At 40.7% G+C, this 17007-nt stretch overlaps 1 protein-coding gene across 5 annotated transcripts in view; it reads right to left on the bottom strand.

The window, feature by feature from the left end:
- Positions 1-17007, bottom strand: part of znf507 (zinc finger protein 507) — a 42649-nt gene that overhangs the window by 6727 nt on the left and 18915 nt on the right. For 2 of the 5 annotated variants that reach the window (XM_038806584.1, XM_038806586.1), the window contains 4 exons: positions 8272-10622; positions 7193-7304; positions 4360-4471; positions 308-412 (listed from right to left, as the gene is read on the bottom strand). In XM_038806584.1, the coding sequence (XP_038662512.1) occupies positions 308-412; positions 4360-4471; positions 7193-7304; positions 8272-10560 (2618 nt within the window). In that variant the 5' untranslated portion in view covers positions 10561-10622. Of the gene's footprint in view, positions 1-307; positions 413-4359; positions 4472-7192; positions 7305-8271; positions 10623-13086; positions 13351-13521; positions 14959-17007 lie in introns of those variants that run through there. The other 3 variants (XM_038806588.1, XM_038806585.1, XM_038806587.1) reach the window with 3 other exon arrangements.

Raw genomic sequence — 17007 nt, forward strand, 5'->3', positions numbered from 1 at the left:
GAATCACTTTCATTCTTAATGGATGTAACTGCCCTCTCCCCAAATTCCGTGGTTCTATTAAAGTTTAGTGATGGGTCATTGATTGTTGATGTTTTTTCACTATCAACTCTGACCTTGCAAGATAAATACAGGCTACCTTTCAAAGCATAAATAGGCTTGTTTAAGTTGCATTTACATCAGATTTCTTTTCACCAGTTTCTCAACCATATGTCCCCATTTTTTAATGGTGAAAATTTTAATTCCTAAGACTAAAGATTATTTATTTTAAACTTATAGACTATAATAATGTGATTTTTACAACACTTACTTGTACTGTTCCAGCAACTGAACAACCTGCTGTTCCTGTGGATGGCGCCTCATATGACACTTTAAACTGTTCAGGTTTGTTGTAGCAAAGTCACAACTACTGCACCTGCAAATTGATCATGGACTGAACATGAATATGTTTCTTTAAATGGTTGTTCTATTGCAATATAGTGCTGACCTGCATTTCCATACCCTATTAAACTAGAGAATGGAGCTTCATAAAAACCCTTCAGAGTGCTCACATATTTTTGCAACAAAATATTGGGAGGGAATTAATTTTGAGACTATCAAGGTAAAAGGTGCCAGGGCTATGGGAGAGAAATGTTCACTTTTTTTTGCAAAGGAAAGGAACAGAATTTAACAAAGTAACTGGATTCACTGATTCTTCAAAAATCCAGGTGGATAATGCAGACAGGATTCTCAAAATGCAAAGGCTTAAAATGTATTCTCTATCAGGCAGGAATTCAAAGAAGGGGAAAAAGATTACATTACACTGGACAAAAAGGTTGGAAATATTTCAATACATGTACCAGAAAATGATTCAAACTCACTATTTATCCCAGCAACCCTTAGTCACAAAACCACAGTCAGGATTTACCACTGTCTCAACAAGGTTTCAAACAGATTTCTCCTGATGGAGTTCTGAGCATTCACTCAATGCTTTTCTTTAGCTGATACCTCTCCCTGAGACACCTGAGAAATGCAATCTAAACTCACTATCACTTCAACTTGCAAACACACAAGTTCTCTAAATTCAGCTCTCCAGCAGGCTTGCAGGATTTCTTATCAGAGAAATTAGACCTTCTGCCTGCACACGCTGAGCAACAGCTTAGTTTGTTTGTCTACTTTAAAAAAAAACTTCACTTAACTACTAAACTAGGGGCAGCATGGTAGCACAAGTGGCTAGCACTGTGGCTTCACAGCGCCAGGGTCCCAGGTCTGATTCCCCGCTGGGTCACTGTCTGTGCGGAGTCTGCACGTTCTCCCAATGTCTGCGTAGGTTTCCTCCGGGTGCTCCGGTTTCCTCCCACAGTCCAAAGACGTGCAGGTTAGGTGGGCTGGCTATGCTACATTGCCCTTAGTGTCCAAAAAGAGGTTAGGAGGGGTTGTTGGGTTACAGGGATAGGGTGGAAGTGAGGGCTTAAGTGGGTCGGTGCAGACTCGATGGGCCGAATGGCCTCCTTCTGCACTGTATGTTCTAAGTTCTAACTCCTTAGTAGCCTCTTCACTTCAAGAATTGCAGCATGGTAACACAGTGATTAGCACTGTTCCTTCGCAGCACCAGGAACTGGGTTCGATTCCTGGCTTGGATTACTGTTTATGCGGAGTCTGCACGTTCTCCCCGTGTCTGCGTGGGTTTCCTCCGCGTGGCCCAGTTTCCTCCCACAAGTCCCGAAAGATGTGCTCGTTAGGTAATTTGGCCATTCTGAATTCTCCCTCCATGTACCCGAACAGGCGCCTGAATAAGGCGACTAGGGGCTTTTCACAGTAACTCCATTGCAGTATTAATGTAAGCCTACTTGTGACAATAAAGATTATTATAATAATTATAAGGGGAGGCAGTGGCGTAGTGGTATTGTGTCTGGACTAGTATCCAGAGACATGCTCTGGGGACCCGGGTTCGAATCCCACCATGGCAGATGGTGAAATTTGAATCCAATAATAAAAAAAAAATCTAGCCCAATCTGTTCAACCTATCCGCATCAGATAACCCACTCATTCCAGCAACAATCATGTAAACCTCTTCCGAAATGCCTCCAATGCATTTACATCCATTCTTAAATAAGGACACCAAAACTGCACACAGTATTCAATATGCAGTCTCACCAATGCCCTATTAATTGTATAACTTCAATGTTGCCATCCCCTGTTAATCTGAACCATCCCCTTCGAGGCCAGCTTCACCGTTACTTTTAGGGACCCATCCATGAGACTATCCGCTATTCCCCATGATATTGGAATACTGTACTGGATCCAAATGCCTCCCATGAATGTGACAGTGCCCTCTGTATCCTGATACCATGAATAAGGCCCTCAGGACTAAATGCAATAAACGACAGACCATGCCCCTTACATAATTCTGTGCACGGCTGTCACTGCCCAGAGAGGCCTTTCCTTGTCAAAGACCAGGATCAAGACATTCCCACCATGCAGAGCCCTCTCCGTGCTCTGGACAGTTGACCTCAGTCCCCGGACAGTCTCTTAAACATGCCAGTGACAGTACGGCCTAATTCCCCAGTATCTGGCCCTCAGCCAGTCTTTCATTCTTCCCCGATGCGCTCTTGGGACAGTCTTTCACCCTTCCCCACTGGTCCTCCACCAGACGGGGAACTTAATTTAGAGGAGAGAAATACAATTTCGGCAAGTTGGTCTTTTAATTAGCATTCATGAGATGCTAACAAATGTAAATTATGTTCCTCAGATAGCTCATTGGGAAACTCAATCTGCCTCAAAAATTGGAAGAACAAAATTTCAAACTATTTTTCTGCTGTCGGGAAATTGAATTTTCATCTCACTTCAAATTAAGTGTCCCCTGCCCGCCACAATGCCTGCTGCTGGTGTGAGAAGATTTCACCCAGGAGGAAATAGACTTAAGAAATTAAAATCTGACATTTTGTAAAACTTTGCGAACCAATTCACAACACGAGTGAGATTCCACATTTTTAATTGTTCGCTTTCTGTGCATGACAGGCTAATTGGCAGTCATTAATAATTATCACATTGCTAATTACTAGATTTAACATTCTCTGGGAAATTAGTGGTCAATTAGTGTGCAAATGCAGGCGCTTTGCACCATGTGGTTGATTTGTAATTCATCGGTGCTAGCTGATTTGCATATGAAAATCATTGTGTGTCCAGACAGAGTTATTTTTCAGCAAAATGTTGGCAACTTGTTAACAAAATTAAAGCCCTTGGGTTAAAGAGACAGTTGCAGTGTGGTTACAGACTAAGGGACAGAAAGCAGAGAGTAGTGGTGAATGTTTGCTTTATAACTGAAGCGAAGTGTGTTCCTGATGGGTCAGTATTAGGGCCACCATATATATTAATTAACCGGTCTTGGATAGATAGAATATAATTTTAAAGTGTGTAGATGTCATGAAACCCAACTGTACTTAGCAACAATGCTTTGGGTTAAATGACAGATTAAATTTAAAGTAGTATGAAAGCAGACATCTTGTTAGGAAGATTCAGTAAAAGTAATATAAACTAAATGGTGCAGTTTTAAAACGTGTGCAGAAGTACCTGGAGTGTATGTATATAAACCTATGAAGGTGACAGGGCAAGCTGAGAAGGCTGTTAATTGGCAGCCATTAATAATTATCACATTGTTAACAGAACATTTACACTGTCAATTAAAAGACTTAACGCACTGTTAGAAATTGAATGGGAAATTGGTGTGTAAATGGAGCGGCCTTAGGATCCTCAGCTGTATTAAGAATGCTATAGAGCACTGAAGCAAGGAAATTATGCTAAATCTGTATGCAACACTCGTTAGGCCTCTTCTGGAGTATTTTGTTCAATTCTGGGCACCATCCTTTCAGAAGGATGTCAAGGTCTTAAAAAGGGTTCAGAACAGATTTACAGATGATTGGTATCAATTATGTGGAGAGCTAGCATTGTTTTCCTCAGAGCAGAGAAGGTTAAGAGGATATATATGATGTTGAACATGAATGGATTGGACAGAGTAAATGAGAAATTGTTTCCAGTGGCAGAACAGCCAGTATTGAAAGGACACAGGTTTAAGGCAAAAGAACCAAAGGTGACATGAGGAAACTTGTTTTATACAGGAAGCTATTGTTATCTGGAATGCACTTTTGAAGGGGAGGTGGAAGCAGATTTTATTGTAGCTCTTAAGGGGAAACCGGACAATACTTAAAGTGAAAGAAATTTGGGGCAATAGAGAAAGAGCAGGGGAATGTGACAAGACGGACAGTTTTTACAGTCAGCACAGGCACAGTGAGCTGAATGTGTCCTTTATTGCATAATCTGGCCCAATGCATTCAGATGTATGCATGCAAAATTTAGTAAGGTTCGATTTTTCAGTGCACAAACCTGTAAGGTCTATCAGAGTTGTGGATTCTTCTGTGGTTTCTTACACCAATGTATGTCGAACTTGTGTAGTCACACACATCACACTTGTAAAGTTTCTGAGTTGACAGTATTTCTAGGTATAAAGGAGTCATAGAATTAATTGTCGAGGACATTAGCTCAGAATTGACATAAAAGGCAAGATTTATAAATCTACATTCCACTTGACGCAAGTATCCATCATTATATAATGCATGCATAGTAGTGTTTAATTAGGATTTTATTCAAGACTTGCTGGAACGCAGACTTTTATGGGCAGGTTTGGTGGGTAGCAGGGTGACAGTCAACAAGAAGTGCAAATATACAAAAAATAAAGTTAATCAATATCAATGGCACAACAATTTTTGGGGTTTTATTCCTCATAGATTCATGCTAGCAGGAGCATTATTGTAAATATCAATCTTCAACAGGCTCGCTCATCATTGTGCAATGGTCAGTTCAGGATGCTCGAGCTCCACAGGAATGCCCAACATTTTAAAAAGGGGTCAACATCCAAGAACATTTGAAAAAGAAACAGTTTTGGATAGAAAGTAAATGAAGCTGTAATTTTAACTCGATAGTGTTGCCACCCCAACCTTTACTACACGATCGCCACCTGTAGTTAGAATTTATTTTATTAGAGAGCATTTAAAGACAAATAAATTAAATCAAGCTGCTTGTGAAACTTTATTTGTATGTGTCTCAATCCTCCTGCAAAGAACCAAACTTCAAGTGCCTATTCCAATATTCATTCAAATCCACAAATATGGATAAACAGCGAAAGCCATCAACAAAATAAAAATATTGAATAGCTCCCAGACTCAAAAACCTCAGTGGAACTATTAAAAAGGTAGCTGGACGCAAAGCTATCAATCAACTCCACATCCAGTTAGTAAAGCCTGGAAAACCAATGCTCTTCCAAAAGGCTATGATCTTGCTTTTTGTAAACGGAGATGAGTCTCTAATCAGACTGTCAAAATATTGAAGCCATTACTCCATCAGTAGCTGCAAAGTAATTTGTGGCTCACAAGTGCTCAGTAGGCTGTAACAGCACTTTTATAGCATCCTGAAATCTATAGCTGATGCATGTACATGAAATGTTTATATTGAAACAAGCAACAATTTTTCATTGCTTATGATGTCTTGAGTGTCTATGCTCATTCTCAACATATGTTTTTGTAAAATTGAATTATGTACTGGAGTACCTAGCATAGTTAATATAAAGATATGCTAAGTTGCAAATGCATCATAGATTATTTTTTACATGAACTGGAAGGGGCCTCATGGCCACTGACCACAATTAGTCAGTAGACAGCAAGATTGCAGATTATAGAAACTCCTGTAGCAGACCTCATTGCCTATGATTCAATAAAATAATTGAACTGCATTATAAACTGGTAAGGTCTGAAATTCCATCACCTGCACATTTTATAGATGACAAATTAGTCCATGCAGTCAGCCAGTATTCCCGTTTGCATTCCATGACTGTATCCAACTACAATATGCAAATCAATGGTACAGCAACTGAATAAAGATATTCACTCACAAACTATTATAAAATATCTATTAAGCTATATAAAATTTAAAAACCCTGCAAGCTTATGCAGGCATGTTATTTAATCCACAGTCAATAGCATTTAGACATATAAACCAGCTACTACAGTGTCCCTTCTGAGCTCACAATAAAAATCTATTTATACTTAAGTTGCACAGCCTTGAAATAGTTCTGAGACAAAAGCTAGAATTAAGATCCTTTACAAGTTCTTACTGCGATATTTGTGATGGTGTTTAATCTTCCCAGTACACACTGGATCTGATATTTACAGAGAGGCAGGTGAATGCCAGATTAAGAGAGGTCTTGCTGAAGTTACGGGCAGGATCTCATTAGAATTTTTTTTCTTTTTACACCCTTCCCCACCCAGATTAAAAGACTGTCAGACCACTGGGCAGGAAAGGGGATCCGGAAATAGTAGCACATCGGGAATCTTCAGGGGGAGGAAGGTTCTGCAAAGCGTGAGAAAGGAGGGGTAGGCCAAAAATTGCAAGAAAGGAGGGAAACAGAACTTGTGTGAGGATTCAGGTGATCATTCGGTGAGGGAATCAAAGGCAAGTCACAACAGTTAAATATGGAGGGACAAAGTAAGGGAAGTAAACCTGTACCTTCTTCCCCACAAGTAGTACTGCAAAAGTACTCACTTGCTGGCTCTGGCAGCTCCTGCCTTCCTTCAGCTGCCTTGGGAAACACAGCCAAATTTAAATTTAAGCAGCTAGGAGATCTTCAGCCTTGTTACCATATTGAAATCACTGACCTGCCTGTCCACAGCCAGTTCCTGGACAATTCCAAACCCACCCTAGCTAAACCAGAAGTCGGTGCATTTGTGGTAGGTCAGCTTGCACATTTGTAACAATTTAACCACTACCCTACTCCAGCACCATCCTACCCACCTTTGTAGGACTAAAATGTCCCTCATTGATTCTCCTGGTCGGAGACTGCGCAGTAACCCGAGACAGAGCTTGAATAAACCAACTGACAAAAGGGGCACATATCACTTGCCAAAGGCTAAGAAATAATATCACTGCTGAAACAGAGCCAGATAAAAACTTGAGTGGTAACTTTCTTCTTCACTTTAATCATCTGAGCCCTTTTTCATCATACATTCTGCACTAAAAGGACAGATGCCTAATCGGAAAGCAGGTCATCTATTCAGAAATAAACCCTCTTAATTTCATCTACAGGTCCAAGAGAAACCGAATTATCTAATATATCTGCAACTAGTGACACATTTTGCACATACATATATGCAAATATTCACATTACCCTCATGTGTGCTTCCAGTTTCTCCTCCTCTACTACAGTCACTATTTTCATCATTTGTTGAGGAAATGTCAGAGAGGCCATGTTGTTCACACTCATGGTTCCGAAGTTGACTCTGTCAGAAAGATACCAGAATGTCAAAAAATTTCATAGAATTTACAGTGCAGAAGGAGGCCATCCGGCCCTTCGAGTCTGCACCGGCTCTTTGAAAGAGCACCCTACCCAATCCCACACCTCCACCCTATCCCCATAACCCAGTAACCTGACCCAACACTAAGGGCAATTTTGGACACGAAGGGCAATTTTAACATGACCATCCACCTAACCCGCACATCTTTGGACTGTGGGAGGAAACCGGAGCACCCTGATGAAACCCACGCACACACGGGGAGAACGTGTAGACTCCGCACAGACAGTGAACCAAGCCGGGAATCAAACCTGGGACCCTGGAGCTGTGAAGCAATTGTGCTAATCACCATGCTACACATATATTTACGTAGGATAAATTCAACAAACTACAAGGAGCCAAAATTAAATGTGGTAATCCTTCACTTCATAAAATATTTTGGTAATTTATTGAATTACAATGATTTGAACTCAGTAGATGGAGAAAATATTTAAAAGTATGAATTGGATGGAAGAACTCAACAAGATACTATACCACTTTGACTCAAATGAGATTACTGAGCATGCTAAAAACCAAAACCGATGCAATTTCTCAGAGAGGCACACCATTTTACAATGTTAAATCCACCATTTAAAAAAAAATTACGGTCAGTTTTTTTTTGAAGAGCAGAGTCGGATTCAGCCTCCAAATTCACAGATATCTAAACTACTGTTAAATACAGAATGGTTCCTTAATCTTAGGTCAGATTTTTCAATTAAAAAAAGTACCAAACTTACAAATGATTACAATCCAATTGGACCTTGAACAATTTAACATCTTTGAGAATGTTTTATTGTATCACAGAACTCGAGTGATATGCAATGCTTTACAGAATATGCAAAGCCAAAAGGGCTGCAGTTTTACTTTAGTTTCAATATATACACATCGAGTGTAATACAAATGAAAGTCAGTTTACCTTATAGTAAAATGTTTCACTGCACCGCTTGCAGTGATATATTCTAGTCTTGCAGTGATTTATCATATGACTCTCCAGACTATTGCTATCAACAGCAATGTGATCACATATTGGACACTGGTAAGGTTGCCGTTGACGGTGAACTCTTAAGTGCTGCTTGATGTAGCCCTTGTTACCACTGCTATAGTGACAGAGGCGACAGCGGTAAGGCCGCTCTGTGTTGGGTATATACTCTACTAGGTTGCCTGGCGAACTCATATCATTTGAAGGCTGACATTGTGCATTATCTTGTAATTCCTTCAGGATATCTTCATCTGAAGCATTTTGGTCAGTTCTTTCTCTCAATTTTTCAATTACAGTGAGTAATGACATGCTGATGCCCATTTTAATTGGTACGTCAGAGAAACCAGATTTAGCCTCATCAAGCTGCAGGTCACTACTAGTACCATCTGGAGAATAATCGTGACCTGGAGAAACTGAAGTGCTGACTTCCATACTTCTCTGTCCTGTATCAAGTTCAAGATTTTTAGCATTTCCTGTGGTTAATTCTGGTGCTCTTGTTGGCATTGCAACAAGTGCTTCAGCAGCCAACGAATGAAGCCTCAAAGATTCAGAATTAGTTCTCCTTCGTGCTGGTGGAACATTTTCATCAACTGCCACAGGTTCAGTAGGTTTTAAAGCACTATTATTTTCTTCAGGATTCCACCCCAAGGCTGCTGCTTCCACCGCACTGTTACTTTGTTGATACATTTCTGAAGAATCTTCGCAATAAATCATGTGAGACTTTTCAGAGATAAGTCTCTTCTCAACTTCAATATCTGGTGTAATCAGAAAGTGCTTTTCTGGAACAGTGTCTCCAGCTCCTGGGACACGCTCCACTATAACATTAACATGTCCCACCTTGTTAGAACTGCAGCTAATGATCTTCTGTGCAGAGGAAAGAAGGCTATCAGGAATTGTGTTCTCCTGTTCACAATCCAGTATCAGAGGCTCCTCCTCAACAATTTCCACTACTGTAGGACTAGGTGCTTTTGAACAGGTAATATCAGAACCTTTCACAGTTGTCTCAGATAGCGAGGGCTTGCAATCAAATGAGTTCACTGCAGTAATTGCAGCCACATCACAAAACTGCAATTGATTTGAACCAGTGCAGTGCACACTTTCCGATTTACTGGTTGGTGAAAAGACAATTATTGGTTCATCCTCATGAGCTGCGAGAGCTGGAGAAGAAACTGCTGAGGTAGCTGGCTCACACACCTCCTCAAAAATTGGATATGAACAATCTACTTCACCGGCATGTTTCCACGCATGTGTTTTTAACATTCTCTGGCGATCACAAGCGTAACTGCAAATCAAACATCTATACATGCCATACTGGTCATATGTATACCACTTTCTTGAGCCTGGCTCAGCGTCCAAACCAACATTTCCCGGTTTTCCTCTGCCTATAGTACTTGATTCTAATTGCTGCTGAATCTGTGGCAACTGTTTTCTCTGCATCTGTGCATCCTCGAGATGGATCCAAATATGAGCTTCAAGCTCTTCTTGTTTTTTTGAAACAAAGCAACACTCAGAACACATCAATACTACCTCACTTGACTTTCCATGTTGCTCAAAGTGCTCCTTTAACTGTGGGAAAGTCAGTGAACTGAATTTGCATAAATTGCACTGATATCGAGTGAGTTTCCTGTGCAAATAGTTGTGTTCTACAAGATCATTGGAAACTGTAGTGGCAAAGTTGCACTGTTCACATGTGTAGATTTCAGTATTGTTATGGCTCCGTATATGTGCATAAAAGACAGATTGCTCCACAGTAACAAAACCACAGACAGAACAACAGAAGCTCTTTGAAGTGTCAGTTTTATTTGCAGAGTTAATTGTCCTCGGGTCTTGACTATTACAACTCTGAGGCAGATCTTCTGACTTAGGATAGGACTGTCTGACTGTGGTGTCGTCCTTTAATTTATCAATGGTGGCGTCTGCAAGTTTTTTGACTGTGCCCCCACAGTTGCCAGCGTGCTCAAATATTGCACTCTTTGCGTCAGAGGTGCTAGAATAAGGCCTCTTTTGACCAGCTAGAGAACACTGTTTTGATCTTCCTTTCTCCACAATCTTACTCAATTTTTCAATAACCCGAATTAATGAGCCCGACCGTTCCATTTTTGATACAATTTTACTATCCACAAATGAGTGAGTTGCTATCTGCTTCAAGAGATCTTCGTCACACTTATGCTTTATTGTACACCCAAGGCTTTGTGGTTGAGAATCTGCAACAGCATCTGAAATCATACTGTCCAGTTGGTTGGTATGTTGTATTACCAGTGCAACACTGCTCAAATTTTCCAGCGTACCTACAAAAGAAACAAACATTTAACTCTCACTTATTATTCTGAAAAACACACATTACTACTATTAACTTTTGTGGATACAAAAAATAAGACTTACTTTTTCAATTCTGGCAAGCACACACTCAAATATATTTAACATTTCACCAGATCCAATTCCAACTCTGTATAGTTCACAAAGAACAGATTCTGGGAATCTCTTTCTGGAAAAATTATTTGAAAGTTCCTATGCTTACATTGTCAAACTTCACAACTTGCATTTATATAGCACCGTTAACAGAGAAAAACCCACATGGTTTTTCTGGAAGCACAAAACAAGGACTTGTCAAAAGACACACATACTTAGGAGAGGTTTCAAGGAGGAGATGCAGGTGCAGAAGCAGAATGAACTCAGGAATGGAATTCCCGAATGTGGGTCCTACCTGACTGAAGGCTCAACTATCAGACAAACGGGTTGCAAAACCTGAAGAGTTTAAAAGTCAGAGGAATGATATGTAAGGGAAGGGAAATAGTTGGATAGTAGTGCTGTAGATTGTTAGATGTAGTTAGTAGGGTGAAACTATGTTGGGATTTATTGATGGGAATAAGAATTTTAAATTTAATGCTTGGTGATCAAGGAGTGTAGATCTGTGAGGACATGGGTGATGAGTGAGAAAGTCCTGGTTCAGGATAGGATATGGGCAGCAGTGTTCTGATTGAGCTGAAGTTTATAGAAGGTGGAGGATGAAAGGCTAGTCAAGAAAGTATTGGAATAATGAAGTGTGGGGATGACAAAGGGTTTCCAGAAGCTTTTGTGCTAAGATAAGAATGTAACTTCGTAATATTATAAAGATGGAAGGAAGTGGTATTTGTAACGAAGAAAATATGCAGATAGAGTTAACCTCAGGATGTTAACATCTTGATTGCAACTGACAACACTAGCTGGCGACAAGGCCAGAAAGGTCAGTGAGAACTGAAGATAAAGGCTTCCATCTTCCCAAAGCTTAGTTGCAGGAAACTGTTTACACCAGAATTTGGATGTTGGACAGAGGCAGTAGAGACACACAAGAGAGGTGGGGTTGGTCAGATTGTTGTAGAACTGGGTTTTATCAGCATACATTAGAAGCTGACAGTTGCACATACTAATTTGTAAACTGAATGTTACATACTCAACCATTTTTGTTTTGTAATCAAACTCCAGATTAATCTGCCAACCTAAATTAATGTTTTCAACACTACACATCACACCAGTATCCTACAAATCACATATATCCCATCTGTAATAATAGTTTTCATAAGTCTGAAACAATGGGGATGTTGAAATGCTTTACACTAATCTTAACAAGCACAACTATTTTAATTGCTTTTTAATAATATTCTTCTAGAATAGAGTCCAACTTTAAAGGCGATGACGCCACAAAAAAAAAATCATAGAACACAAAACTTGGATGAGTTTATCATATTTGATAGTATGAGTAAATAAACCATATTCTACTCGTTCAAATTTCACTTTTTGTTCTGGGCATGCAGAGGAATTACTAATTCGTTTTTATCCTCTTCAAAAATCACCAATTTGTACCCAACTATCTCGGACCTTCAATTATGAAAAAAGATTTTAAAAATCAATTATTTTTGAAGTTTCTGCTCTTTATCCATCAGCAATTTTATCCACATTCCTCCATAATTTAATTCTATTCCCTCTTACACAATCTCAAAATGATAAATAGGTAGAGAAAGTGCTACATTTTAGTAACTGGGTACAATAATAAATCCATTATAACATTCAAAACAAAGGATTGCCTACTTTCATGGGACTTCCGAGAAGGACAGGATTGCAAGGTGACTTTGATGACGTTCATTATATATTGAACACACATATTTTGCATTAAGGTGACTGATTGAGAAATGTTCGACAATATTATAATCATTACATCATACACGTTAGACAGCCAAGATCTTTTAATCACCCATGTCTGAATTAAATTTCAACTATACTCAGATGTCAAGCTAGCCCTTTTGATAGAATAGGAAAGATGCCTTCCAGTCCTAACTTTATACATTTGCGAAGTAATCTTTCCGCCAAAAGAGTAATGTTGTTGTGTAAACGTCTTTCAATTCCATCTGTTAAACACACACTAATTGTGAAGTGCTTTGCAGCCTGGCTCAGCAAGACAGCTAAAACAAAGACTCCATATTTGAGTCTTTGGCCACGATTTTAAGCTGCGGGGGACATGATGGGCCCACCAAAAGTCCATTGATTTACAGCAGGATCAAACAATCCTGGTGGCAGATGTGGCTGAATATGATGGGATAAGGCCAGAACCTCAGGTATGCATTGATGTATTACATTACATTCCCTCTGAAAAATATTTGTTCTTCTATGTCTGTAATTACAAATGGATTGCAACCAACATTCCATATAAAATTTATTTGTACTGGGTGGGCAACAAACGCCTCTCAACAATCCTCTTTTTGTCTACCAGAAGCTTACATTTTAAAAGTTACCGAACTTCCCCAAAGTTCCGAGTGGCCTCTTCGTTTCAACGCATGGTCCATTTCAGATTGCTTGGTTGCACACGCATGTACCTTAACTGCAAGTTTTGACTGCATCTCAAAACATGGGACTCCGCTAAGTGTTTAGTTTCCAGTTCAATGAGTTAGTTCCATTACTTGCCATCACTTCCATAACATCAAGTGTCCTTGGAATTTGCCAGTAAATTGGACTAATTGCGACAGAGATAGGATATTGCTATTACTTTTGAGGTTAGAGAGGAAAGAAAGAATAATATATACATGGGAATTTTCTTCTTCTTTGGAAGCACTAACAGAAACGCAATTAAATGTATGACTCTACAAATTATTAATGCAATTATTTCAAGACAGCCAAGATTATTTACTCAATTTGGGGGCATGATTGAAATCTTACATTAGTCGGAAGCTTATCCAATTTGATAGGTGGTCGCACCGCAGCTCAAGAGACAAAGAAGGGTGACCACCAGGCAGTCCAGGTAGGTAGTGCAGGAGTCCCCTGGGGACTGCTCTCGAATCAGTTTCCCATTTTTCCAGTCCTCAAGTGAGTGCAGTCAGATCCAAATGTCTGGCACCACAAGCGGCCTGACTATACCAGAGGGGAGAAAGAAGGAGCAGCGATCGTGATAGGGGATTCATTATTTAAAAGGAACAGACCAGTATTTCTGTGGCCGCAGACCCGGCTGCAGGATGGTGTGCTGCCTCCCTGGGGCTAGGGATGTCACTGAACGGCTACAGGGCATCCTAAAGGGGGAGGGTGATAAGTCAGAGGTCATGGTACACGTTGGTACCAACGGTATAGGTAGAATAAAGGATAAGATGTTACATCAAAAATTCAGGGAGCTAGGCATTGATTAAAAAGTTGATTCCTCAATAGTTGTAATCTCTGGATTACTGCCGCTGCTATGTGCTCGCAATTATAGAAATAGGAGAATAGGGCAGTTGAATGAATGGGTGGCTCAAGAGCTGGTGCATGAGGGAGTTTTAGATTCCTAAATCACGTGGTCCATTTCTGGGACAGGTGGACACTTACAAGGTCAGTCTGCGCCTGAACCAGAATGGGCCCAACATCCTTGCTGCTGGGTTTGCTAGTGTTGCTGAGAGGAGTTTAAAACTAGTTCAGCAGGGAGGGGTGACACAGAGCATTAGTACAAACTATAGCAAAGGAACCATGGCAGAGGGAGTTCAGCCATGTTGAGTTCTAAGGAGTAATTCGAGGCAGGTTGGCTCTAATTTAATGCTAGTATTACAAGCAAGACCAATGAGTTGAGGGTATGGATTGGCACGTGAAATTGTGATACTGCTGCCATCACAGAGATGTGGTTAAGAGAGGGGCAGGACTGGCATCTCAACATTCCGGAGTATAGGATCTTCAGGCGAGACAGGAGAGGGCGTAAAAGGTGGTGGTGTAGCATTATTAATTAAGGGGATTCAGTCTCTGCAGTAAAGAGGGACTGATATCTTGGAAGAGTCTGCAAATTAAGCTTTGTGGGTTGAGTTTAGGAACAACAATGGGGTAGTCACATTGTTTGGAGTGTATTATAGTTCTCCAAACAATCAGCAGGCATTAGAGGAGCAGATATGTAGACAATTCACAGAGGTTGTTAAAATAATAATTGGGTAATTACATTAGGGGATTTCTTGAAATGTGTTCAAGAGACCGTTTTATATCAATATGTACAAGGTCCAACAAGGGACGGCACTAATGCTGGAACTAATTCTGGGGAACAAAGCCAGACGAGTGTTCGAATTGCAGTGGGGGAGCATTTTAGTGATGGAGACAACACAGTGTGATTTAAATTTATTATGGAAAAGGAAAATGATGATCTGCAAAAAATGGGTTTGGATTGGGTGGGGGGGGGGGGGGGGGGGGGGGGGGGGTGAGGGAGGCAGATTTTATTAAAATAGGGCAGGATCTGGCCAAAGTAGACTGGGAACAGCTTCTTGTTGGAAAATTCACCGATGAGTTGTATTCCAGGCTGCTGTGGGAGACAAATGAGAAAATTACACAGGCTCGGACACAAATTTTTAATTCCTCGCTGTAGTCACAGGGGAGGTGCCAGAGGATTGGAGGACAACTAATGTGGTTCCATTGTTCAAGAAGGGTGGTAGAGATAAACCAGGGAATTACAGACCAGTGAGTCTCACATCAGCGGTAGGGAAACTATTGGAGAAAAGTCTGAAGGAGAGAATTAATCTTAACTTGGAGAGGAAAGGTTTGAAGAGGGATAGTCTTTATCAGAGGGAGGCCATGCCTAACAAACTTGATTGAATTTTTCAAGGTGTATAGAAGAGGATAGTGCAGTTGGTGTAGTTTATATAGATTTTAATAAAGTCTCTGACAAGGTCCCACATAGGAAATTGATATAGAAGGTAAAAACACATGGGATCCAGGGTAACTTGGCAAGTTGAATCCAAAATTGCCTTAGTGATGGAGACAGAGGATATTGGTAGAAGGCGGTTTGCGTGGCTGGAACCTGGTGTTCCGGTGGCATACTACAGGGAACAAAGGGATCTTGGGGTGCATATCCACAGATTCCTGAAGTCGGCAGAGTGGTAAAGAAAGCATTCAGGACACTTGCCGTTGTCAGTCGTGGCACAGATTATAAGAGTGGAGAGGTTATGTTGGAAATGTACAAAACTTTGGTTAGGCCACAGCTGGAGTAGTGCAGTTCTGATCACCTCACTACAGGAAGGGTGAGATTGCACTGGAGAGGATGCAGAGGAGATTCACCAGGATGTTGCCTGGTATGGAGCATTTGAGCTATTAAGAGAGGTTGGATAGGCTCTGATTGTTTTCTTTCGAGCAGAGAAGGCGGAGTGGGAACCTGATTGAAGTGTATAAGAGCATGAGGGGTATGGACAGGTGGCGAGGAAGCAGCCGTTCCCTTTAGTTGAAGGGTCAATAACCAGAGGGCATAATTTTAAGATGAGGGCAGGAGGTTTAGAGGGGACTGGAGGAAAAATGCTTTCACCAAGAGGGCAGTGCGAGTCTGAAATGCAGTGTCTGGGAGGGTAGGAAGGGCGGAAAACCTCACAACCTTTAAAAAGTATGTGATGAATACTTGACATGTCATAACATTCAAGGCTATGGACCACGTGCTGAAAAGTGGGATTGGTGTGGATTGTCGATGTAGACACGATGGGCCAAATGGCCTCTTCTGTATTGTCTGACTCTATGGCTATAGTATGTTATCCTTTATTCTCAAATGCTCTGGAAGCGCAGCATGTCAAAGGCTACAATCTCCTTCAACATTCTTCTTCCCCATTCTCACTCCCCTGTTGCCCAAGTTCAAAAGGACACTCATGCTTGTTCCCACTCTTACTTAACAGAGGATTACCAGTAATGGCTACTTTCCTCACCTCCAAATTCTCAGAATGATCCAGTGCTGCCATTTTTCTTCTTCAACTACATGCTCCTTGCAATCGTCATCTGTGACTTCTCCATGTATGTTGATGTTACCAAGTTCTACCTCGCCACCTCTCTTCCCTTTCTTGAGCTCTTAATTCTTTCTGTCCTGACCAACATCCAGCCTTGGAATGAGCCACAATTTACATTAGCTAAGCACTGGTAATAGCAAAACCATTGTTTTTGATGCCTGCCACTGACTATCCCTATTTTAAGCCATTGCCTCATCCTCACTCAGACATTTTCCAACCTTGGCATCCTCTTGATACCTGAACTGAAGTTACAACTCCACATTCTCTCCATTACAAAAGTGTATGTAATTCCATGTTGTGAAACCCTCATCCATACCTTTGTTAACTTCACTATTACAGATAATCAGCATTCAAGTGTAGGATGAACACACATTTTTGTTTGTGACATGGGTTCGCAATTTTCCATTTCACGAGTAGGGTGGATATGCAACTTGCAAAGCAG

The sequence above is a fragment of the Scyliorhinus canicula genome, chromosome 9 (genome assembly GCF_902713615.1).
Source record: "Scyliorhinus canicula chromosome 9, sScyCan1.1, whole genome shotgun sequence".
In the NCBI taxonomy this organism is placed as follows: Eukaryota; Metazoa; Chordata; class Chondrichthyes; order Carcharhiniformes; family Scyliorhinidae; genus Scyliorhinus; species Scyliorhinus canicula.